Here is a 25,941-nt window from a genome sequence, read left to right on the forward strand (position 1 = left end):
TATGTGAAGAAGCAGCCCATTCAGGAAACTTTAATAAAATGTGGGTAAAACAAATTGTACATCATCACTGGCAATTTGATCAATATTTGCGTTGCATTCAAAATCTATTGGCATAAACTACCTGTTCAAACATTTTATTTCCAGTCTTTAAGATAGAGCTTTCCCTTCTTATATGCCAAGCAAGGAAATGTAATTGAGCTGCCCTGCAGGCAAGTGGAATTGAATGTACATGACAAATTTTATGTTAAGCTTACTATGAAATTGTACACATCATGCTACAGAGATAGTATCATCAATTTCACTGTAAATGAAAAATGCAAGTCATGAGTTTGTATTCTATAAACCAATAGCTCATATAATACTTGGCCTAGGTAATAATCTTTGCTTCTGGGGAACATACAGCATGCCAGGATATGCTACTAGAATGAAAAAGTTGTTTCCATGGTTGAGGTTTTTGTTCATTTGTTTTTTTAAGTGATTCACATGCAAGGATACGATGCACAAAGCTCATATCGTTGTAAGTTTTTTAAATTTTTATTTTTGTTATTTTTTAATGGGTATTATCGATACCTTGTGAAGCATCAGTTTTCTTCCCTGTTTCTTTCTCATTGGTTCATGTGATTATATTATGATACAAGTTTATAATACAGTGGGACCTAGTTACAATGCTGGAGGGCACGTTTTAGGCTTTCCCCTGGTAGCCAGAGAGCTATGCTTGCTGTATATCATGTTGTACATGGAAAAAAAGGTTAATTGCCTCTCAATTTTCTTTTCTTTCTTTTTTTTTTCTGAGACAGAGTCTTGCTCTGTCACCTAAGCTGGAGTGCAGTGGCGCGATCTCAGTTCACTGCAACCTCCGCCTCCTGGGTTCAAGCGATTCTCGTGCCTCAACCTCCCAAGTAGCTGGGATTACAGGCGTGCGCCACATGTCTGGCTGATTTTTGTATTTTTGGTAGAGACGGGGGTCTCACCATGTTGGCCAGGCTGGTTTCAAACTCCTGGCCTCAAGTGATTAGCCCGTCTTGGCCACCTGAAGTGCTGGGATTACAGGTCTGAGCCACTGCGCCTAGCCACCTCTCAGTTTTGTTTTGTTTTGTTTTGTGTTGTTTTTGTTTTTTGAGATGGAGTCTTGCTCTGTCACCCAGGCTGGAGTGCAGTAGCATGATCTCAGCTCACTGCAACCTCGGCCTCCCAGATTCAAGTGATTCTCTTGTCTCAGCCTCCCGAGTAGCCGGGACTACAGGCACACATCACCATGCCCGGCTAAGTTTTGTATTTTTAGTAGAGACGGGCTTTCACCATGTTGGCCAGGCTGGTTTTGAACTCCTGACCTCAGGCGATCCACCCTCCTTGGCCTCCCAAAGTACTGGGATTACAGGCGTGAGCCACCTTGCCCAGCCACCACCTCTCAATTTTCTATGGAATTTTACAGTGCTAAAATTTATCACCATGATTCAACTGGAATATTAGCTATCATAGTGGAGCAAATTATAAAGGAGCCCATTGGAAATTTATGGTAACCACACTAAAAAGTTCCTGGATGAACTGTGGAGTTCTAGTACATTGTTTAAAGATTTGCAAGAAAAAATATGTTGGGTTCATGGCCATTTTACTTGAGAAAATAAGGAAAAATTTAAGTCTACTGCATTACGTTCCTTGGTCATATTGAATATGATTTTTTTCTTTTACAGAAAATTCTTTGCCAAAACCAAAATTACCCGAGGACAGTGTTATTTCACCATACAATATAAGCACAGGCTATTCAGGGCTTGCCACTGGAAATGGACTCAGTGACTCACCTGCAGGGTCAAAGGATCATGGCAATGTGCCCATTATTGTACCTTTAATTCCACCACCTTTCATAAAGCCACCAGCAGGTAAGTCACTACTGGTGTTTTCAGTGATAACAATTCATAGAAAGTTGTTTTAACTATCTTAGGAATAATTATTAAATGCTCAAGTTAACTTTGGTAGAGGCTGTTTTAGGGACCTTATAGGTAAGAAATGTTAATACAGGCATTACTTAGAGTATTACTGTTACATTAGGAAAATTTCCCTACCTACTACTACTTAGGCTATAAACTTTCAACTGACAGTAAACCTTTTCTACCACTGACTACAAAACAAAGTTATTTTCCTTCTCTGAAATCACCTGTTTAAATGAGAAAAAAAAGATAAAATGGTTTTTAAAAATAAAATATAGACAATGACTGTTTAGCAAGAAAAAAAAGTAACCATGGTTGGCTTGTAATCCCTGCACTTTGGGAGGCCGAGGCGGGCGGATCACCTGAGGTCAGGAGTTTGAGACCAGCCTGGCCAACATGATGAAACCCCATGTCTACTAAAAATACAAAAAATTAGTTAAGTGTGGTGGCGGGCTAGTAATTAGCTAGTAATCCCACCTACTCGGGAGGCCGAGGCAGAAGGATCACTTGAACCTGGGAGGCAGAGGTTGCAGTGAGCCAAGATCACGCCACTGCACTCCAACCTGGGCAACAAGAGCAAAACTCCGTCTCAAAAAAAAAAAAAAAGTAACCATGGTTGAAAACTGGGTGGTGCATAAGGAGGGCCACATCTCCTCTGGGGTCTTCTGAGGAGAGGGATAGTTTTGTAAAAGGACATGAGGCAGGCTTCGTCTTCAACACGCTTTCCTCTAAATCCATTAGAGAAACCACCTAGATTAAGCTTATCCAACCCGTGGCCCAACCCAAATTTGTAAACTTTCTTAAAACATCATGAGATTTTTTTTGAGATTTAAATTTTTTTGTTTTTTGAGACAGAGTTTCGCTTTTCTCGCCCAGGCTGGAGAGCAGTGGCGCTATCTTGGCTCACTGCAACCTCTGCCTCCCGAGTTCAAGTGATTCTCCTTCCTCAGCCTCTTGAGTAGCTGGGATTACAGCTGCTTACCACCACGCCTGGCTAATTTTTGTATTTTTAGTAGAGACAGGGTTTCACCATGTTACCCAGGCTGGTCTCGAACTCCTGACCTCAGGTGATCCACCCACCTCGGCCTCTCAAAGTGCTGGGATTACAGGTGTGAGCCACCATTCCGGGCCCTAAAACAGTTTTTTTAGCTCGTCAGCTATCGTTAATGTTAATGTATTTTATGTGTGGCCCAAGACAAGACAATTCTTCTTCCAATGTGGCCCAGGGAAGCCCAAAGGTTGGACACCCCTGAAAATTACATATCTTCTCCAACAGAGTGTTTTCTAATTCCTGGAAAGCTCTCTTTGAGAGCTTTTTTCTTTTCTTTTCTTTTTTTAATAGAGATCTTTCACTTGTATGAAAATGTAATTCATTCTTTTATATTTCCAGAAAATTAGATGGCAGTGTATTAGATCTAGATGGCAACGGGCTGAGCATTATGTGATATTGCAAGCTGGGCTATATATTTCACACAGAGAAAGAAGTTAAATAATATTGTATCTGGCTCCCTGTAAAATGTTGGAATCATCCTAGAATGTTTAATTGTAACGCTGGTTATTTTTCTGTATGTTGAATTGAACAATGATAAATACTGAGTTTCAACAGCAGTACTTATTATAACATACTAAAGCTAATGTTTGTGTTTTTATTAGGGAAGATAGGTATTTGGTTATGCTTCCATAAACAGTGAAGAAATTTGTAGATACAAGTTCCTGGGCTTATGTTATAGATATACTTACACTGTATTCTAAGTGTTACTCTCGTTTTTCTTCATGGTTCCCGCTACATTCTTTTGCTTGGCCTGCTGCATTTTAGCAGTAAAAATGTCCTTTCAGCCTGGCACACCTGTAATCCCAGCACTTTGGGAGGCCAAGGCGGGTGGATCACCTGAGGTCAGGAGTTCAAGACTAGCCAGGCCAACATGGAGAAACCCCGTCTCTACTAAAACTGCAAAAATTAGCCGGGCGTGTTGGCAGGCACCTGTAATCCCAGCTACTCGGGAGGCTGAGGCAGAAGAATCGCTTGAGCCTGGGAGGCGGAGGCTGCAGTGAGCTGAGATCATGCTACTGCACTCCAGCCTGGGTGACAGAGTGAGACCCCGTCTCAAAAAAAGAAAAAAAAAAGTCCTTTCATATTGAGGTCTTAGATATGTCATTAAAATCCATTTACCTGTCAAAATCACTTGTAATTGTGTTTGTCTACTAATTACTAATATAATTGGTGTATCATATAAAGTTTGCCTTATTATGCCCCTGTTCTCCTTTGGTTGATTGTTTTGTGATACGGAGGGGTCCACATTTATTTCCCAAGGACCAAAGACATATTTTACATAGGCCAAGTGGGAAAAAAAGGGTAACTAATTTTGTAAATGTAGAGTTTACGTTTGAATATATGCCCAGTGGCTTAGGGGAGGGGAGATGATGATGAAGGTATCAGTAAGGTAGTATGAGTAAGTGACAAGTACATGGGGTTCAGATTCAGACAGATTGGGTTCAAATCTAGGCTTTGTCATGTACCACCCTGTGAACATGGACAAGTTACATAAGCTCTCTTCACTTCAGTTTTCTCATCTGTAAAATGGGGATCCCAGCCCTACCTCATGTGGTTGTTGTGGAGATGAGATAAGAAAATGTATGTAAGGCCGGGCGCAGTGGCTCATGCCTGTAATCCCAGCACTTTGGGAGGCTGAGGCGGGCGGATCACCTGAGGTCGGGAGTTTGAGACCAGCCTGACCAACATGGAGAAACCCCATCTCTACTAAAAATACAAAATTAGCTGGGCATGGTGGCACATGCCTGTAATCCCAGCTTCTAGGGAGGCTGAGGCAGGAGAATCGCTTGAACCTGGGAGGTGGAGGTTGCGGTGAGCCAAGATGGCGCCATTGCACTCCAGCCTGGGCAACAAGAGTGAAACTCCCGTCTCAAAAAAAAAAAAAAAAAAAAAAAAGAAAATGTATGTAAAGCCCTTAGCATAGTGCCTGCCTCCCAAAACCAGACCTTTTTTTCTTTTTTTTTTTGCCCTAGAGTTATCATGCACATAAATTGTGCATAAAAAGGTGTGCATCCAAATGCAAATTGGTCTCTAAGATTTATTTGAGCAAAGCAAACAGCTTTAGAAATTAGCATAGCTGAGGCTAACATAAGTTTGGCATGCCAAAAAACCTGCCCTGGAGTTTCCTGCTGAGCCAGCCACGTGGAATTCAAGCACACAGCTCCTATTTAACTCTAATTCCACATCAGATCAGGAAATAAATATGTGAAGGGACAGAGGCCAAAAATTGAGCCTTGAAAGTCTTAGATGTAGGAACTCTGAGGAATTAGAAGCCAGAGTAACTGAACACCAGTGGTTTTATTGGTTTTGTGCTGTCTTCCATGGAATTCCAGGGCGCTCATCTGTTGAAAATAAAATGTAGGGAAGGACATGTTTAATTTTCTATCTCCGCTCCCAACTTTGACTCTGTCCTACTCAAGGGTTCTATATGACAAGACAAAGATACAAAAAGATTCTCTACTTTTAAGGAACTTATTCTCTTAGTTACCAAGCAGGAACTTATAGGGAAGTTGAATTTTGATTTAGTCATACTATCTAGGGCAGGGGTCTGCAAACCTTTTCTGTAAAGGGCCAGATAGTATTTTAGACTTTTTAGACCACACTGTCTCTATCACAACTACAGAGCCCTTCTGTTGTAGCAGAAAGACAGCCATAGATAATACATAAACAAATAGGTGTGGCTGTGTTCCAATAAAGTTTTATTTACAAAAAAAACAGTGGGCAGGGTGTGGCCCACGGACATAATTTGCTGCTTGTGCTAAGGTAAGATTAGCTAAAGTCTCATGATAACAGGAAGGTGACTAGAGTTTCAAAGAGTCAGGCTATGGACTTTGCCGAGGTGCAGTATGTATTTCAAGGAAGGAAGAACAGCAAGGGCAGGAAAATAGTGAGTTTTCAGGGTATTTGGTGAGCTTGACACAATATTTGTTGCATAAATGAATGAATGACTGATATTCAAATCTTATTGCACATATATAAGCATTTCACTGAGAAAATGCTAGTGTTTTGTCTGGATTAGTCCCGACCTGTTTGACCTTGACTGCAGCTTCCTTGATAGTGAAACGAGGATTCCATCACTCTTAATTATCCATGGCTAAAGTCAACAAATTATCCAAAACTTCCATCTAGTGAATCATTTTAACTCTTCCATTGCTAAAACTTTTACCAGAGTTGTGATTCAAGGTAATTGGGTTGAGATATGCTACTGTCAATTTTCTAGCTGTATGTAGGTTAATGCTGCATTCCTGTGGGGAAACAAATAAAGGGTACAGTGGCTAGGAGCAAAAGGCCCCTTGATAATCAGCCCTTGAATAATTTAGAGTTGACTGTATCATGCAAGTTCACCTCTCAAGATAGGGAAGATGAGGATCATGTGTATGCTTTGGATTCCTGTGTTAGTGTTCAAATTATTCCTATCCCATTGTAAACTGGCTATGTGAAAATGCTAATAATACCTTTCATTAAAATTTTTAGAGTTTATGAAATTTATTCACATTGATTATTTTATTTAATATGGTCTTCATATAACTCTGGGAAATAGCATATTAGATATTAAATTTAAAGAGCTGAAGTTCAAATAGGTTAAATGGCTTTTTCAAGGTCACATGGCTTCTAAGTACTTGAGCCAAGACTAGTACTAAGGTCTTCTGACTCCTAATCCAAAATTCTTTTTAATGTAAATTGCCTTTTAGCATATTCCTACAAAATTTCCCTAGATTGTATCAGAATAATAATGCCTGTTAATATACTACTTCCAGATACCCCAATGACAGGACATACACTCTCTTCCTGCTAAAAGTTACTTTTTCAAGTCCACATTTTTGGGGACACTCAATGAGTTCTTCCCTAACCCTGAGAATCTGTGGTTCTATAAGCGTGGATGGCCCAGTAGGGGTAAAATCCTAGCTTTGTTTTACAGTTCTTGCCATCATGAGGCGAGTTGCTTCTCTTTGAGGGTACCAGAGGGCTCCATCCAGTCAGGCACTGTTTCCCAAGCATGTGTTTCATGTGCTGGGGCAGGCTCACCACTGGATCCCATCCATGTCTTGGCAGCCAGTGGGCCCAGTGGAATACTCGTGATTGGGAACACGGTGATACTGCATTGACTTGGATTTCCACTCTCCTTTCTCACAGCTGCATACAGAACTGTGGGTGTAGCTTACTTCTGGGCCTGGAGAACTGCTCTTCTGGCCCTGCCCTCCCTTTTCTCTGGACAAGGGGAGCTCCCGTGTCTTGGTGGTTACCACAGCATTGACCCTGCTCTGGCCACACATGTGTGCATTCATCTTCCAACTCTGTGCTGCCTTTCCCCCCACAGAGACAGCCTCTGGCCCTTGGTATGGTTTGTGACAGCACAGGCATTACTATGGTAACAGACGTGTTATAAATACAGGATAATAGCTTTGCTTTTGCTTTCCCCCTCCCCCGCCCCCATGCAGTGAAGGGAATCACCATGATCCTTAAATAATAATCACAGACTTTTTTGCAGACTCTAGGAAATGAACAGAATAAGGCTTTGCCATATAGGCAAGCCATGAAGAAAACTTATAAGAATATTAGAAAATAATAAAAGTATTGACCAACACTTTCTTTTTGTGCAAACATGTCTTTATTCTTTCAGTTTGAACAAATGTAAAAACCTCCTTCTTTGCTAATTTAAAAAATCACATCATGAACATAATCTGAAGTGGCAAAAAATATGTCAGCAAGAATTTTGAAAGATAGGTTAATTAAACGGTAACTGCTGTAATTCATCTCATGTTAGAGATTTTAGCATGGGTTCAACCCTTTGAGACTTCATTCGAAGATGATCATGCTTTTAAAGGGCTTGGGCATGGATTGTAAGAACTGTGCTGTAGTGAGTCTTCATTAAGATATTTGGCCTTCTCTGATTTTAATTGAGCTTTAAATTTGGTCCCCTCCAAGTTTGATGATTGAGGTAAAGCACTCAGAAGGGATTTTGAATACATATCTTTGACAAAGGCCTTATAATGGTCTTCACTGCTTTACAAGTGTAATAGCCCTTGGCTGCATTGACTGGCCATCAGTTTTCTGCAGAGGTAGGGCAGGTTTGGGTCTCCCCACCTTGTCAACTTCTGGTCAAAGTAGCCAGGGTAGAACCTGGCCCAGTTGAGACTCAGTCCAGGACTTTTTCCCCTCTAGTTTTGGGTTTGCTCCATGACAACATTTTGCTCCCAAAATTTTTTTTTTTAATTAATAAAACTATTAGTGTGATTGTTTTTGTTCACAAGGAAAAGTGAAATGAAGCAACTTTTTCTAGTGAGAGCTTTCCTGCTGCAGAAAACCGTGTGTACCTAGAAAACCACATTTTAGATCTGAGTCTTTTGACAGGTTTTCCCAGAGGCTTACAACTTGCCTATTCCAAGTCCAGAATCCCTGTAAATCTCTGAATACTTTAAAATGAAATGAAATGTGAAAAAAAGAGGGAATATACTTCTCTTTATGCATTTATGTGGCAGTCTTGAATAAAGTGTCTTTTACCTCAAATGATAAGTGCCCTTATTCTCATTTCTTACCATGTTTGCACATGTGAAGTAAAAGGAAGAGCCTGTCCACACGGCACAGACAGGTTTGTGTGGAGCAACATAAGATCGATCCCCTAAAACCAGCTTGATTTCCTGTGTGCAGAAATGTCTTATCTTTCTTTGAAAACAATGACCGTTTCCTGTCCTCCAGGATGGTTTGCTTTTCAGTTAGTTTTCCCAATTTGAGTTCCATTATAGTCAGGGAAATATGATATATATTTTCAGGCAAATCTTGAAATTCCTAAGGGGTTATAAGAACTGGACTCTAAGGAACCATTAGCTTAACGGAGAATATGGAAACAGTCACGTGATCTGCTAACCTCTATGTATATAGCTGAGTAACCCACAGTTAATAAGCATGTTACTTTTTGGCTCTTATAATTCTGACATGGAGTTGTACTTGCAGGGAAATGGGAATGAGAATGTGGTTTGCATTATGGTCATTATTTATTTTATCTGTTATTCAGTATTCTTGGGGCTTGCATATGATGATGTGTTCCAAATAGCCATTGAGAAAACAGGATTTAATCAAAATTGCTTTGGACTTTATTTATTTGTCCAACTTTTAAAATATGATTATTAAATAAAATTACCTAGAGTTAATGGGATTTGGATGACTTACTATTTATGTACCAGATGAAATTCTCAAAAAAAAAAAAAAAAAGAAAGAAAAAGAGGTTCACTGAACCCTCAGTTTTCCCAATCACTTAGGATAAGGACAGGAGGAATTAACGATGAATGGCAGAAATGTGAGTACTTAATAATGTAATGATATAATCTCATCATAGCTAATAGTTTTTGAGCATGTATTATGCTAGTAGATTTATATCATTTAATTTTCACAACTCTTTGTGGATGCTATTATTAACCTTGTTTTACAGATGAGAAAACTGAGGCCCAGAAAAGTTGAGCAACTTGCCTGAGGTTACACAGATACTGAGTGGCAGAGCTGATATTTGAACCTATACATTATGTCTCCTTAGCCTATATCCTTAACCACTGGATTATCCAAAACACTATGGCAGTATTTCAGTCAGTTAAGTATTTACTGAATGTTCCTTACATTGTGCTAGACAATACAGATGTATGTCATCATCCTTGACTACCAAGAACTTAATAGTACTGTTGGCATATGATCAAAACATCATTCTAGTTTGACCTTGGAATGTATGAATGTATGATATAATTTTAGTTGCATATGGAAGGTGCATGGTAGGACTACAAGGGCAATTAAAGTGGAGTAGCAAAAAGTCTATAGGCAGATAATCAAGAACTGTTATATTTATACAGTTGAGGGGAAATGGCACCTGAAACTTAATATAGGCTAGAAGATAGTAATTTAAAATTCAAAGTGATAAAAAAAGATCCAAAATGAAACCTGAAAATGTTAGATACTATGATATGGGTCCTGCTTTATTGTTCTCTTTACAATTAAGGGTTCTTAAAAATGTGTAAGGCACATTTTAGTGTGTTCTATCATTTTTAATGCCAGATGAAATGTATAATTTGAATGGTAGCATGATGTGGTGAAGACTGCCAGAGCAAGAACCAGGAGACCTGGGTTGCTAATGCCAGCTCTGCCATTTATTGGCCATGTAATCTTGAATAAGGTAGTTTCTCTAAGCCTTAGTTTCCTTGTCTGCAAAATGATGTGGTTAGCTTACATGATCTGTTATTTCCCTATATTTATAAAATCCTTATTTTGTGACTTGTATGGTTAGTTGCTCTCCTGATTTTATGATTTGAGAGGGTATGTTTTAATGTGCTTTAACAGGTACTTGTTAATTGAACAGATATAAAGCAAACTGCATATATGTATAGTTACAACAGCCAGAAGTCTGATGAAAGATTTATACTGCTTGGGACAAGTTTTAATGATTGTTAATTTTTACTTTGAACAAATAGTGAATGAAATAATAGATTTGACATTTTTTAAGATAACAAGTGCTCAGAAATATGAAATGTGAGTAAATAAAAAGGTTCATATGTTATTAGAACTAATCATTTTGATGTTATGCATAGTGATTACTAGAATAATTCCCAGAGTTTCTTTGACAGAGATGTCACATTAGTTTAACTTACCAAAACAGACAGAAGAAATAGAAAACTTGAGTAGTCCTATTAAGGAAATAAAATAATTGAATCTTTTCTACAAAGAATATTCCAGACCTAGATGGCTTCAATGGTAAATTCTGTGAAACATTTAAGAAAAACAAAAAACAAACAAAAAAAAGAAGTTGGAGAAGCTTTTTCAGAGAATGGAGAAGAAATAAATACTTAGACTTATTTTATGATCTCAGCATAACATTGATCACATTACATGCCAAGGGCATTATAAGTAAGGGAAACAATAATTTAGTGTAATTTTATTACATTAAAATTGAAAACTTCTGTCTGGGCGTGGTGGCTCACACCTGTAATCCTAGCACTTTGGGAGGCCGAGGTGGAGGGATCACTTGAGCTCAGGAGTTTGAGACCAGCCTGGGCAACATGGCAAAACCCTGTCTCTACTAAAAATACTAAAATAAGCTGGGCATGGTGGCACATGCCTGTAGTCCCAGATACTTGGGAGGCTGAGGCACAAGAATTGCTTGAACCTGGGAGGTGGAGGTTGTAGTGAGCCAAGATTACACCACTGCACTCCAGCCTGTGTGACAGCGAGACTCTGTCTCAAAAAACAAAAAAAGAAGGAAAACTTCTGTTCATCATGAACATTGATGCAAAAATACTGAGCAAAATTGTAGCAAACCAAAGCCAATGATATATGCAAAATGTTAATACATCATGACTAATTTAGATTTTTTTCTAGGAATGCAAGGTTGGTTTAAATTTTAAAAATCAGTCAATATGATTAACAAAATAAAGTAAAACCTCTGTTAAAGTAAAACCATTAACAGAATAAAGTAATAGCTGCAGCAACAATTTTGATAAAATTTAGCACTATAAATGATTAAAAAAAACTTTTGGCAAAGGAGGAATAGAACTTCCTTAATCGGTCCAAAGGTTATCAACAGAACACTCCACAGCCAATATTACATAATAGTGAAGTATTGAAAACTTTCCTCTTGATATCAAGAATGAGATTAAGATGATCATTATGGGCCAGGCACAATGGCTCATGCTTGTAATAGTAGTACTTTGGGAGTCCAAGGCAGGCAGATCACTTGACGACAGGAGTTCGAGACCAGCCCAGCCTTCACGGCAAAACCTAGTCTGTACTAAAAATACAAAAATTAGTAGGGTGTGGTGATGCGCTCCTATAATCCCAACTACTTGGGAGGTTGAGGTGGGAGAATTGTTGGAACCCAGGAGGCAGAAGTTGCAGTGAATGGAGGTTGTGATGAGCTGGGATTGCACCATTGTACTCCAGCCTGAGCAGCAGAGCAAGACTCTGTCTCAAAAAAAAAAAAAAGAAAAGAAAAGAAAGATCAGTATCACCCACTTCTGTACTGGAAATTAACAGACGATTATTTAATAAGGAAATAAAAAGGAGTAAGAAACTCAAGATTTGTAAGATAGAAATGCTATTTTGTATAGACCTCCCTACAGTCAATCTACAGGTTAACTATTATAATTCACGACTCAATTTATCAGTCTCTAAACACAGTCAATATCTGCAAATCAATTATATCTCTGTATTCCAGCCATAAAAATTTCAAAAGTGAATCTTAAAAATACAATTTAAAGTAGTATCAGACCCATCAAATACCCAGGAAAATAATCTCACAAAATATGTGTAAGATTGTTACATAGAGAATCATAAACATTGCTGAGAGAAATTAAAGAAGACCTAAATCAATAGAGGGACATACCATGTTTATAGATTAGAGACTAAATATTGTAAAGAGGAAGATTCCTCCTAAATTGATCTATATATTTAAATCTAATTCTGATAAAAATCCTGCATAAAATTTTGTGGAAATTAAAAAGTTGTTTTTTAAAATGTATATGGAGATGCAAAGGAGCAAGAATAGTTCACACAATCTTGAAGAAAAAAATAAAATTGGGAGACTTATACTCTCAGATATCAAGATTTATTGTAAGGACAGAATAATTATGATAGTAGGCAAGGATGCAAGGATATAGGTATAAACAATTATAACAGAGTCCAGAAACAAATCTAAATTGATACTTGACTCATGATAAATATATTAGTCAGCTCAGGCTGACATAAAATACCATAGACTGGGTAGCTTAAACAACCAAAATTTATTTTCTCACAGTTCTGAAGACTGGAAATCAAGATCAGAGTGCCAGCAGGGTCAATGTCTGGTGAAGTCTCTCTCCTTGGAGTGTAGATCACTGCCTTTTTACTATGTCCTCATGTGGTGAAGGGAGAGAGAGAGAGAGCAGGCTCTCTGCTGTCTCTTCTCATAAGGGCACTAATCCCACTGGACAAAGGCCCCATCCTCATGATCTCATTTAATACTAATTATCTTCCAAAGGCCTCATCTCCAATTGCCATAATATTGGGGGTTAGAGCTTCCACATATGAATTTGGGGGACACACAAACATTCAGTCTATAACAACAAAGATGACACAGTAGAGCAGTGGAGAAAGGATGGTCTTTTCAATAAATATGTTTATGGAAAAAATGTATGTTGATTCTCTACTTCACATCATTCATAACAAATTGTAGATGGATTGTTGATCTAAAAGTGATAGGTAAAACAATAGAGCTTCTAGAGAATGCCTAGGGGAATTTATGATCTTGAATACACCAATATTTCTTAAACTACATACATAAAGTACTAACCATAATGGAAAAAGTTAATTACATATAATACAATTAAGAATGTTTGCTGATTTTAAAAAATCTTTCAGGTTGCTTGGTGGATACAATACGTGTTGTTCCAGTGATGGATACACTGAAGGCCTTGAATTCGCCATAGTGCAATATATCAATGTAGTTAAATTATACTCATATCCCATGAATTTATACAAATAAAAAAAGAAAAAATCTTTCCAAAGAATGAAAAAGCAAATCACTGAGTACCAGATGATGTTTGTAATGCATTTCCCTGTAAAAGACTCATATTGACAATGTATAAAGAATCTCTGTAAATAAAAATAAAACAGCTCAATAGAAAAATAGGCAAAAAATGTAAACAGGCCCTTCATCAAAGAAAATATCCAAGTTATCAGTAAACATGAAAAGTTTTTCAATCTCATTACTCATTAGGGACATCAGATTTAAAATCATAGTGAGAGACCGGTAAACACACATGAGAATGGCTAAAATGAAGAAGATTGACAATACCAAGTTTGAGGAGGATATGGAGCAACTGGGACTCTCATGCATAGCTGGTGAGAGTGTAAATACATATAACCACTATTGAAAGCTGATTGGCAATATCTATTAATGCTGAACATACACATATGCAATAATTTATACAATTAAGTGTTCTTGAAAATGTATAATGCAATAATTCTATCTTAGGTATGTACTCAACACAAATGTGTATATATGTGAGCCAAAGGCACATAAAATAATCTTCATAGCAGCATTTATTCATAATAGCTAAAAACTGGGAACAACCCAAATGTTCACCAGCAATCATTAACATACACTTGGGCTTCCTTAGATGGGCTTAGGTGGGTAAGTGTAGGTCCTGAAGTTGACTGTGGAACTGTGTGTATATCATATGTGCACAATTTAGGAAAGGCTGTTTTTTTTTTTTTTTCTCAAAAAGATCCTTGTCTCAAAAAATGCTAAGAATTCCTGCCTGCATACGAGACGTAGTTTTCCATAGTTTTTAAGAAAATTTTAAACTCCTCCTAATTTAAGCAACTAAGCCCTAGAATGTAATTTGACCTTTTTAATCCTATATTTAGTCTGTTCATAGCTTTCTCAAATCAAGTAGAATATTTAAGAATCTCATCATTCCTTATTATTAAGGAATTATTACCAAGTGAAATGCAAATGTATCATAGTGAAGCCTAAAAATTAAGTTATAGGCATAAGGCATAGATATACCCCTCTGTGGTCTACTTGAGAGCTGCATTTGATATGGTGTAAAGTGGAGAGAAATTAGGAGACACTGGGTGAGTGACAAAAGTAGAATATACAATATCTCTACCTCCCAGTGGTTCTTACCAGGGTGTGACTTGGCCCCCAGGGGACATTTGGTAATATCGGGAGACATTTTTGATTGTCACAGCTAGGAGAAGGGGTACTAATGGCATCTAGTGGGTAGAGGCCAGGTATGGTGCTAAATGTCCTACAATGCACCATACAAATTATCCAGCCCAAACAAATTATCCAGCTGAAAATATTAACAATGCTGTGCTATAGAAACCAGGCTCCACAGTGATGACAGGTCTGTGTATGGGACACCTCTTGTGCTCCTCTTCAAGTCCTCTTGGCCCCACGTGTTAATCCCATGATTGCTGTAACACTTTGACCAGCTTGGGCGTGTGCATTCTGAAAGTTACTTGCCTCGCACCTGTGGTGTACGTCTCTCGCTTCCTGCTCTGGGACTTCTCTGACATAGCAGCATGGGCATCCTATGTGGATCCTTTTGGCATTCACTTACACATTTGCAAACCAGCAGTGTAGGGGATTAAAGCATACTATATCAACAGGACAGGAGAGTTGAATTTTTCCTTCTTTTGTCCCCTGGGTAGATAGTTATGAAATGTTTTAATACACTCCAAAGAATTACCTCTGCAATTGAACACCAGTCTCCCTTAGCAGTAGCCAACTAAATAGCACATCCTTCTGTTGGCTCTTTCTGCTCCCTAGGTTCATTTCTCTTGTCCCTCACTCCTACTTTCTGGCATCACATGCCCATTAAAGCACCTACATGCAAGTCTTTGACTCAGATTCTGTTTTCTGGGAAACTCAGGATGAAGTGCCATGTGTACAGAAGTCCACAGTGAAAGACCAGAAGTTAATGGAAGGGAATATAAAAAAGTTAGAATTTTATGAACATTTGTCTTTTTTCCCTTCAAAGTCCAGCATGAATATACAATGAAAGAGTAAAAAGGGCACCAGATTCTCAGTGGCACAATAACGGAGCACTCAGAAAGGGCCATTTCTAAAATTGTCCTGTCAGCCAAAGAATTTTCTAATCCTCCTATGATAGGGGTAAGGAAAAACAGTGGTGGCTACACAGAAGGAGGAGAAACAAACTAAGTCAGGGGTTCGAGTAAAAGAGGAAAGTAAAAAGAATATCCTTTGCCTCAGCTCCTTTAAATGGATTGTGTTATTGTGAGAGCTTCAGAATGCTAGAATTTTACTTAGAGGAAACCTAGAATATCATCTAATTAAATTTTCTCTTTTACAGCAGAGGAAATGAGGTCTGGAGAGGTTAAATGATCTTCTCAAGGTCACTCAGTTGCCTTAATGGCAGAACCAGGACCAGAACTCACTTCTGAAATGGATGGGGACACAATCTGATCATGGATTCTAAATCACGTACTTCTGTGATTCCGGAGGCAGCCCAGAACTTCTCTTGACATTTTCTAAACTCTTTTTGGAGTTATGACGTAGCTAGGATAATACTTTCAGGATACCTTGTCCCAGGTCAACAAGGAGCTAAGATGCTAACAGGAAATAAGAGGAAATGTCAGTTGTGCCTTTCCTTTCTTGTTAGAGGGTGGCCGTGTTTCTGGCATTTCTTGTTATTCTAGAGACAGTCCCAGTGCTGACTTCTTAAAGTTCCTGTTAAATGGAGAAGACTTAGTTGATTAACTTGACCAAGGAGAGTGGTCATAATGATCCCAGTATGTTCTGGGGCTTTTCACTAGTGTTTCCCTCTAAGGCAACTTTGTTCTCAAAGGCAGTGCCCTTGGCCAAGAGGATTTGAAGAGGAGCACAAGAAGTGTCCCATACACAGACCTGTCATCACTGTGGAGCCTGGTTTCTAAAGCACAGCATTGTTAATATTTTCAGCTGGATAATTTGTTTGGGCTGTCCTGTGCATTGTAGGACATTTAGCACCATACCTGGCCTCTACCCACTAGATGCCATTAGTACCCCTTCTCCTGGCTGTGACAATCAAAAATGTCTCCCGATATTACCAAATGTCCCCTGGGGGCCAAGTCACACCCTGATAAGAACCACTGGGAGGTAGAGATATTGTATATTCTACTTTTGTCACTCACCCAGTGTCTCCTAATTTCTCTCCACTTTACACCATATCAAATGCAGCTCTCAAGTAGACCACAGAGGGGTATATCTATGCCTTATGCCTATAACTTAATTTTTAGGCTTCACTATGATACATTTGCATTTCACTTGGTAATAATTCCTTAATAATAAAGAATGATGAGATTTTTAAATATTCTACTTGATTTGAGAAAGCTATGAACAGACTAAATATAGGATTAAAAAGGTTAAATTACATTCTAGGGCTTAGTTGCTTAAATTAGGAGGAGTTTAAAATTTTCTTAGAAACTATGGAAATCCAGGTCTCATATGCAGGCAGGAATTCTTAGTATACACAATTTCACAGTCAACTTCAGGACCTACACTTACCCACCTAAGCCCATCTAAGGAATCCCAAGTGTATGTTAATGATTGCTGGTGAACATTTGGGTTGTTCCCGATTTTTAGCTATTATGAATAAATGCTGCTATGAAGATTATTTTATGTGCCTTTGGCTCACATATATACACATTTGTGTTGAACACATACCTAAGATAGAATTATTGCCTTGGCTCCCTCCATTCCCCCACTGGGTATCCAACACCCAAGGTGCGCCTAGTAAGGATGCTTTTCTTCTGCTTGTGCTGAGGCCCCAGGTCAGACATTTTATTCTAGTGAGCAAAACAGATATGCTCCTGTCTTAACCTGGCTCATAGTCTGGTGGAAGAGACAGACATTAAAACACACACACACACACACACACACACACACACACACAAAACAACTCAATCAAGTCTGAGAATTACCAAGTCCAGAGTGCTGTCGCATCTGACCAGGTTTGGGGTCAGGGAAGGTCTCCCTAGGATGAGGTTTAAGATAAGGTACAAAGGACTGAATTCATCAGTAGGACTAAACTGGCAAAGGATTTTAGGGTTGTGAGGGAGGAAGCAGCACATTTAAAGGCTGAGTGGAGGGAGGGCCTCAAGGAAGTGAAAGAAGCCAGAATCCAGAAAGCAGACAGGTGTGAGGCTGGCCTGGTCTTAGGAGCCATGGAGACCATGCCAGGAGTGCCACTTTCTTCTTGAGGGCAGTGGATGCCACTGAAGAGTTTTGAGCAGGTGAGAGCAGTGGTCATATTGGTGTTTCAGAAGAATTTTCTAGATGCAGAATGGAGAGAAGGAACTACATGACAGTGAGTTAGGAGGCTACTTGTAGTTTGGGCAAGAGGTATTGGTGGCTTCACTGGGATTGAGAGTAACAAACTCCATGAAGATAAGGCACCTAGAACAGTGCCTCACATATAAGTAGACTTGATAAATATTCATCGAATGAATGAATGATTGGGTGTAGTATAAAAACTTTTTTTTTTTTTTTGTGGCAAGGTCTCATTTTGTTGCCTAGGCTGGAGTCGAGTGGTGCCATCACAGCTTACCGCAGCCTTGACCTCCCTGAGCTCAGGTGATCCTCCCACCTCTGCCTCCTTAGTATCTGGGACTACAGGCAGGCACCATCATGCCCAGCTAATTTTTGTATTTTTTTGTAGAGATGGTGTTTCACCATGTTGCCCAGGCTGGTCTCAAACTCCTGGGCTCAAGCAGTCCACATGCTTTGGCCCCAGAAAGTGCTGGGATTACAAGCATGAGCCACCACACCCAGCTGTGTAAAAATATTTAGGAGGACCTGGTGATTAATCAGAATGTGGGAGGTGGGAGGTGAGAGGGAGAGAAGAGGCAGGAAAGATGCTGGGTTTCTGCCATCAGGTAACTGGGTAGATGATAGGGCCAGGAACTGAGGTGGGAAACACAGTGAAGGGGACTGGAAATGGAGAGGGTTGTGTATGCAGCATTGGACTTGACTTACTAAGATGTCTGGGAGGCAGTTGGACATAGTAGCTCATGAAAGATAATTGTGTTGATTTGGGCATCGTCGTATTATGGATGGTAACTGGAGTCATAAGAATACGTAGTGCAGCTCAAGAGGAATGTCTAGAGAGAAGAGTGCTCTGAAGGATTTCTTGTTAGTGTTGCCCTCTACTTTTCCCATAGCAGGACTATTTTGGCATGCTGTGTCTCATTACATTCCAGAGTAGGGATTGGCATAGGGCCCCTTCAGAGAGTCTCTCAACCAATCTTTGCTCTAAGAAATCTAAATAAATATTTAAAGGTGAGAAGAGTGAAGAGTGAAGTAAATTATTTTGTTGAAATGTTCTAGTAGGTTCATCTTGCTTCTTTTAACACATTTAATTGAATGCAGTTCTGCATACCCTTCAACCTACTGAACTTGACTTTCTGGGTGTGACTACAGTTCAGGGTATTGAGGGAAGAAAAGGAGCTGAGGAGGAGAACAAGCAGTGCTCTCTCTGAGTGCTTGGGCCCTCCCAGGTGTCCCTTTGACACCCAGTCTCTAGCCTGTCCATTTGCCTCCCCTAGGAGGTGGCCCCACGTGGCCTGCTGCTTGGCAGGACTGGCTGGAGCAGCGAGGAGGGACTTGGCTTGCTCTTCTGTCATGATGGGCTGCTTGTGCTCCCCTCCAGTGGAGATGCTTACACCCGCCTTCTACAGTCACCAAGAACATCTGGCTCCTATGACCCTTCATGGTGATGGAGCCCTGGGAGCAGGCCAGGCTTGTCCTTGGCCATTTTCTCCTGCACATTGGCCTTTTACACTAGGGGCAGCCATGGGAAGCTCCTTGAGGCCTTGTTAGTGTCCATGCATGTCTTGTTAGTCAGTGCATTTACAGCCCGTCATACAGTGCCTGGCACGAAGTTGAGTAAAGAAATGAATCCTCTGTCTACCTCTGGGGAGATTGTCAACCACTGTGGGACCCATTAAGTGTAAATATTGGGACAGTCAGATCTCAGAAGGGGAAATGAGCCCTTCCATTAAAGAGCAGATGATGGAAATGCTTTTCTTGTTCTGAGGTCCTGTATAAAGCAGCTTGACCTTTTAGTCTTTATATGCTACCACTTTTGTATCTCTTTGAAGATGGTGCCCCTCTAGGCAGGGCAAGGCCTCAGAATTGGTTTTCTATGAGTGGTAGGCTTGCTGGAGCACACTTTTTGATCTGACTCCCTTGTCGCTCATCACGTTCATTTGTGGACTAGATGCTGAGTAGACTTCAGCTATCTAGGAGAGAGAAGTCTAGCAGACAGCAAATCCATGATTGCAGCATCATTGTCCCAGGACATCTTAGATTGCTCAGAGGTTCAGATTGAGGGCCCAGGGATGGGGATACGATTTTAATTGAGCATCTTGTCTATGGCAGCCAGCCAGTGAACATGAGCTATTCGGTCTGTATTACTCTCTCTTTGCCTTATTGTTGATTTCTCCCATTTTCTCTGTAGGGCTCTATAGGAAAAGGATTGCCTTCTCTGTATTTGATGCAAGTAACAGACACCATGGGACTTTGTGGACCATGGGTGTCTTTAGTCAATCTGAACATGCATACTGAGGACTAGTAGGTGTTGGTCAACGTGCCCAGCACTGGCCACGTGGCTGCAGACCTTGTCTTTCTGCCCAGTGCAGGCAAAGGAGGCTCCTGGCAATTGAGGATATAATTGTGGGCAAAAGAGAAGAAACCTTCCTGATAATTAATGACCCACATGGAAATGCTCATGCTTCAGTGCTGATGTAGGGCAGTGGAGCAGCACGTTCCAGGAGGCTTCCTCAGAAGTCCAGTCTTGCGAATTCTCTGTGAAAAGACATGTCCACTGTTAAATCTGTGAAATATGGCACACTCTCTCTCCTTTTCAAAGATTCTTAATTGTACATTGGTGGAAACAAAATGTCCTGCTGTAAAAAGCCTGTTGTTTAACTTTGTTTAGCCTGCTATTTTCCATTCATATTTAATCATGGAAGTCTTTTTTAAAAATCACATCCATGTAAGTACCCTATGGGCTTAGTGTTCTGTGGAACGTGCTTTCGGAAGTGTTGCATACAAGACTGTGGGTTTTCCTTAGTCTGAAGCTCTACCTTTTTCCTTTCCTATTCCAGTTTCTTAGGGTGATTACATAGGAAAGACAGACTCCACAGTGAACACTGAGAAGCAGAGGCGAGGTTGTCAAAGAAACTTACAAGAAGAAACTCCTTCACTGGCAAGTCAGTGAAATTATGGGGAAATACTCACATTAATGTCAGGGAGCTGGAGGCACATGTACTTAGTAGTGTCATGTTAAAGAATCCAAGTTCAGCATGGTATTCAAGACAGAATTACAATTTTGTGACTTTATGAGTCTCTCCTTTTGCTGTCCTTCTTCATTGGAGTACGGGAGAATAAGTGAGGAAGGGACATTGACTGTAAAGCAACTTCATTTTGTTTGAATTTGACTCTGGAGTCACCTTCCCCAAGAATGCTGTGGACTTTTCCCTGTCTGCTTTGACTAGAAACACGGGAAGATGAATACTATGAAATTTCAGTGATTTCTGGATTTGCGACATTTCTACCTTTTGATAATTGATTTCATCTCATTCTTAAATCTGTCCTCTTCATTTCCACTGTCACCTTGTAGGTTCAGGACTTCATCCCTTTTCCTCTGCAGCCATTTATTCATCTGTTCATTTATTCCTTCATGTAGCACGAGCACTGTTCTGTGCAAGGCGCTGAACACACAAGAGAGAATGAGACATGGACCCTGCTCTCACTTTGCTTACTGAGGCTTCTAGATGTGGAACTGGATTTCTAGTCTCTCCAAATTCTGATCCGTCCTGTTACTCCTGTTGGAGTAACATTTCTTAATACATCTTTGATCCTGTCATGTTCTTTTTTTTTTCCCTGAGACGGGGTTTTGCTCTTGTTGCCCGGGCTGGAGTGCAATGGCACCATCTTGGCTCACTGCAACCTCCACTTCCCAGGTTCAAGCGATTCTCCTGCCTCAGCCTCCCAAGTAGCTGGGATTACAGGCAGCCGCCACCATGCCTGGCTAATTTTTTTTTGTATTTTTAGTAAAGACAGGGTTTTACCATGTTGGCCAGTCTGGTCTTGAACTCCTGACCTCAAGTGATCCACCCACTTTGGCCTCCCAAAGTGCTGGGATTAAGGTGTGAGCCACAGTGCCCAGTCTGTCATGTTTTATTGAGAAACATTTGGGAGCTTCTTATTACCTGTGGAATAGAGACGAGCTGATTCCCTCCCCCTATGCCAAAATGACATCCATGAGACTCCTTGTTCAGGCCCTATCAGCTCCTGTCTAATCTACTTTTCCCTTCACACAAGCTTGGTCAACTGGATGACTGCAGGATTCTTGCCCATTTCAAGCCTGTCTTCCACTCTCTGGCTCCTGCAGTTCCTCTGTCCTTTCTCTCCTCTTTAACTTCCCCGCCTTCCAAATCCTTCAAGACCCAACTCAAATGCCGTGCTCTCTGGAATGGCTCTCACAACTGTCTGAACCTCTCTCTTACTGCATTCTGCCTGTCATAAAATGAGCCACACACCTCAGGTCCTATCCAGCTCACATGTAAACATGTAGTTCTTTCTGGAATCACATTCTTTGTATCTATGTCTATGTCTGTCTTCATAATATGAATGTAAATAATTTAAAATTGGGTAGAATGTTCCGTTAGAAAATTGAAAATTAATTTTAAAGTCTGTCATTTTTCTGTAATTTTGTATAATATAGGGTCATTCCTTTTACTTATTGGAACCAATTTTTAATTTATGTATAGAATATTTAGATTTTATTTTGGGGTTAAGTACTACTCTGTTTAGAGAGGAGTGGACTATTTAAATTCTTGAAATAACTTCAAATCTATTTATACAAAAGAAAATTAGGGATAATTTTAGGTACTACAAAGACTCATGTAGTATTATGGACCTTTGTCATTTAATTGCATTATCCTTTTAATGAGAGCTAAGTTCAATAAAATTTTATTTTTTCAGACACCACTCTTTGGGAATTCTTGATAGTTCAGTTACCAAAGTGGCAGACATTTTCAGTTGTTGCTCTGATACTTTTTAAATGAGCAAACTTCTCAGGCACTTAGCAAGATCCACCCATGTGTGGATAGTTAATGTAATAATTACAAAGAATTCCCATCTATTAATTACAGAATATCTGGCAGTGCAGTGATATATTTGGCAACATCTTGTCAACTATTAATTCAAGTTAAGTACTTTTTTAAAAGAATAGCTGTAAGTGAGGCTTTTATTAATTCTAATGGCTTTACTCTTAAATAATCTAAGTTAGTGAAATTTAACCAGTTACTGAGTTGTTCTTTGTATTCAAGGATAGTGGTTTTACAGATGTCATCCACAGGAGGGGATGTGATTGGAGAGACTGGTGCCTGGTCACTGGGCCTCTCCAGATTGCATACAGCTGACACCTACCCTTTTCTTGTGGTTCTAATTGCCACTCGTTCTAAGGAAGGCTCATTTACATATAGAATGTGCATATTTAATCGTATTTGATCCTCACCGAAGCTATAGTTAGGGTGGGCATGACCAGTCCTTGATCGACTTACTCTTGTCACACACAACTAGAAGGGGCAATATTAGTACTTTCACCAAGGTCCTCTGTCTCCATCTCTGTGCTTCACCACACTGTCTTTCAAATAGTAGCAACTTAGATTTGCAAAGCAATGTACATCTACTACCTCATTTGCTTATAAAAAGTCACCCCCTTGAGATTGTCCTAAGTGGATCTGCCTGTTGCTTTTCTTTTTTGGCAATCCTTAGTTATATGCCATTGTCTGCTGTGTTTCATATTCATACTTAAAAGGCACTCTGAACATTTGACATGTCCTACAGTGTCATCACCCTGTCCACACCGCCTTCCTTTGGCTGCCCTCAGGTTGCCCTAGCTCTTTCCAAGGCTAGAGATTAGCTAAGTAATATGTCCCAACTCTCCCATCTTTGCCTCTCTACCTTTCTCATTGGAACCCTATCCTCAGCCCTTCTTCCCATTCCTTGTAAAAACATATTCTTCAGAAAGAATCATTCATTTCAAAGCATAAATCATTACTTACAAGTATATATTGAGCCTCCTTGCTTTCAGGGAATTGGTGTTTTAATGGTTCATAAGAAACATTTAGCCAAAGAAATGACCTTCTAGTGGTAGAATTTAATCTTAGTGAGCAGCTGAAGGATAATTTTTTGAAGCTAGGATATTCTTATTGGCACCCTTGAAATTACAGAGGTAGGGGGGTCTCCCATTTCAACCACATGGAAAGCCAGTCTTATCCATGTTCTGCTGTGATCCCTGCTCCTTAGAAAAGAGAAGGCTGGCAAGAGTATTGCTTGCCTGTGGGTAGAATAACTGCTTGAGATCCACATATTATTGGGCCTGTCTTATCATTTAATGTTTAAGTAGCACTTGCTGGTGCGAGTTATACAGAATGTTTGCAGCAAATCCATGTCTCGTAGTCATAAAGAAGTAAAGGCTTGCACCATGGGCCTTTAACTTGTTTTTTGAAAATCAATCAACAAATATTGATTAACACTTCAGCTGTCTCCTCAAAGACATTTTGACCTTTTTGATTTCATTTTCTTTGTCTATTGTTGTGTCACTGAGCAATGTGCTGTGTAAGTTGCAAAATGTGTGACAGCTTTTAGTCCTTTTTGTGGAGAGAGGTCTGTGAGGATGGTTTATAATCTTACTGCTTAGAAAAGCTGTGGTCTCTAAGGTGTAGTGGTCAAGAGCTTGGGCTCTGGAATCAGATGGCCTGGTCCTCAGTAAGGCTCTGATATGTACTTATTGTGTGATTAGGAGCAAATTACTTAACATATAAACTCACTTTCCCCATTTGCACAATGGAGATTAATGTTAGTAACTGCCTGGTTGGTGGTGGTTGTGAAAAAGATTAAATAACATCGAAATGAGCCGTGCATTGTGCGGGCACCTGCTAAGTACTGCTATCATTATGTTCTTTGTGGTTTAGTGGTCCCTGTTTTCTCTGGGTCTCCTTGTATGTTCACTCCTAGAACACAGGGAATTGTACAGAAACTCCTGGTGGACTCTGTAGAAACTTTAAGTTAGATTGCTTTAAAGTGTTTGGAATTGAATTATTTCAAAAAGGAATTTCTTTTTTGCAGAAGTTATAAAGAAAGCAAACTTCAGTTTCTTGCCTGCTTTCCAGGCCTTGACTTTATTCTGTTTTTAAATATAGCTGCTGCAACAAGTAGATTGACACAGTGCAGCCCGGCCATGGGCCATTTCATGTCATTTCATGGCATGGGGAACACGCAGGAGTCTCCTCAGACTGCCTTGTAACTTGTCTCAAATATAATCCAGGTCTTTCATTGATTATCTGGATGTGTGCATTCTAGGAACTGTTGGAGGAGATAGATGTCCCAGCAAATACTTTCGGAATTTCCCCTCAGTCTTGGACTCCCATGAAAGTTACAAAGGGGTGGTAAATCTACAGTTTAATTGCCTGGAGTCCATTAATGCCCTACTGATTTTCTTTGGGCACTGGTCAGGTAAGTTAGTATACATGTTTATAGCCAATTTAAATGCCCCAAGAAGATCACTGACCAATGGCCATCCTTATTTTTAAAAGTCACCAGATAAGGCAATTTCTCAAACAACTTCAGCAGGGCATTCCAGAAATGCTTGATCTCATACTTCTCTGCACTATAATAAATAAATACAATTTTGATTTCATCTTGGAGTAATCTGAACTTCTGGGATGTAAAGTAGAAAAATGTTCTATAGCTCTTGGAACATTAGATTGGAAAGAAAATGCCTTAAACATTCTGCTTAATTAAATTCTAAAGAGGTGGTACAAATTTTTCATGATTAATTGAAATATGCTTATTTTGACTGATACATATTTATATGATATTATCATATGAAAATTATGTTATACAAACCGTTCTCTTTGGGAATGTGATTTAATGCTGTAAACATTTTACATTTGTTGTATTGTTTATTATAAAAATGCACAGGCTGATGGCTGTAAGGTAATGTCATGTAAAAATCTGTTATGTGAATCTTCTCTGAGGTAATCTCAAGTCTCTAATGGCACAGACCGTTAGCCAAAATGTAAGACAGGTAATTAGGTTTTCCCTAGCTTGAAGAAATATTTTTTTAAATAGAAAAAAAAATTTAAAGCAGGTCAAGTTAGAAAAGTTAAAGTGCTGAAACCTTCTATTTTGCCATTGTAAAGCATGCATTTCATTTCCACGTTTATTGTAAAGCATGCATTTCATTTCCGTGTTTCAGGTAGAAAGAGATGCAGGTGTTGAAGTGGACCGATCCTTTTGACTTTAACCACTTAAGAAGTGTTCACTTTTCTAGGGGTACAGTCATAAGATGGGGACACCATCTCATGTCTGATGACAGAATTTTGAACTATAGTTTGGCTGACAATATTAATTTAGATAATCACAGT

At 39.5% G+C, this 25,941-nt stretch overlaps 1 protein-coding gene and 1 long non-coding RNA gene across 5 annotated transcripts in view; one reads left to right on the plus strand and one right to left on the minus strand.

Moving 5' to 3' along the window:
- Nucleotides 1-25,941, plus strand: part of SOBP (sine oculis binding protein homolog) — a 169,673-nt gene that overhangs the window by 13,979 nt on the left and 129,753 nt on the right. For 3 of the 4 annotated variants that reach the window (XM_016956073.4, XM_016956074.4, XM_054686180.2), the window contains exons 3-4: nucleotides 1,692-1,877; nucleotides 24,875-25,027. In XM_016956073.4, coding sequence (XP_016811562.1) covers nucleotides 1,692-1,877; nucleotides 24,875-25,027 — 339 coding nt within the window. The remainder of the gene's footprint in view (nucleotides 1-1,691; nucleotides 1,878-24,874; nucleotides 25,028-25,941) is intronic. The other variant, XM_016956075.4, reaches the window with a different exon arrangement.
- LOC107975231 (uncharacterized) lies at nucleotides 5,256-7,281 on the minus strand. Its single transcript, XR_001718619.3, has 2 exons — nucleotides 7,003-7,281; nucleotides 5,256-5,318 (listed from the first exon to the last, which is right to left on the minus strand). It is a non-coding gene; the product is annotated as an uncharacterized LOC107975231 (long non-coding RNA).

This window comes from Pan troglodytes, chromosome 5 (genome assembly GCF_028858775.2).
Source record: "Pan troglodytes isolate AG18354 chromosome 5, NHGRI_mPanTro3-v2.0_pri, whole genome shotgun sequence".
NCBI classification, from domain to species: Eukaryota; Metazoa; Chordata; class Mammalia; order Primates; family Hominidae; genus Pan; species Pan troglodytes.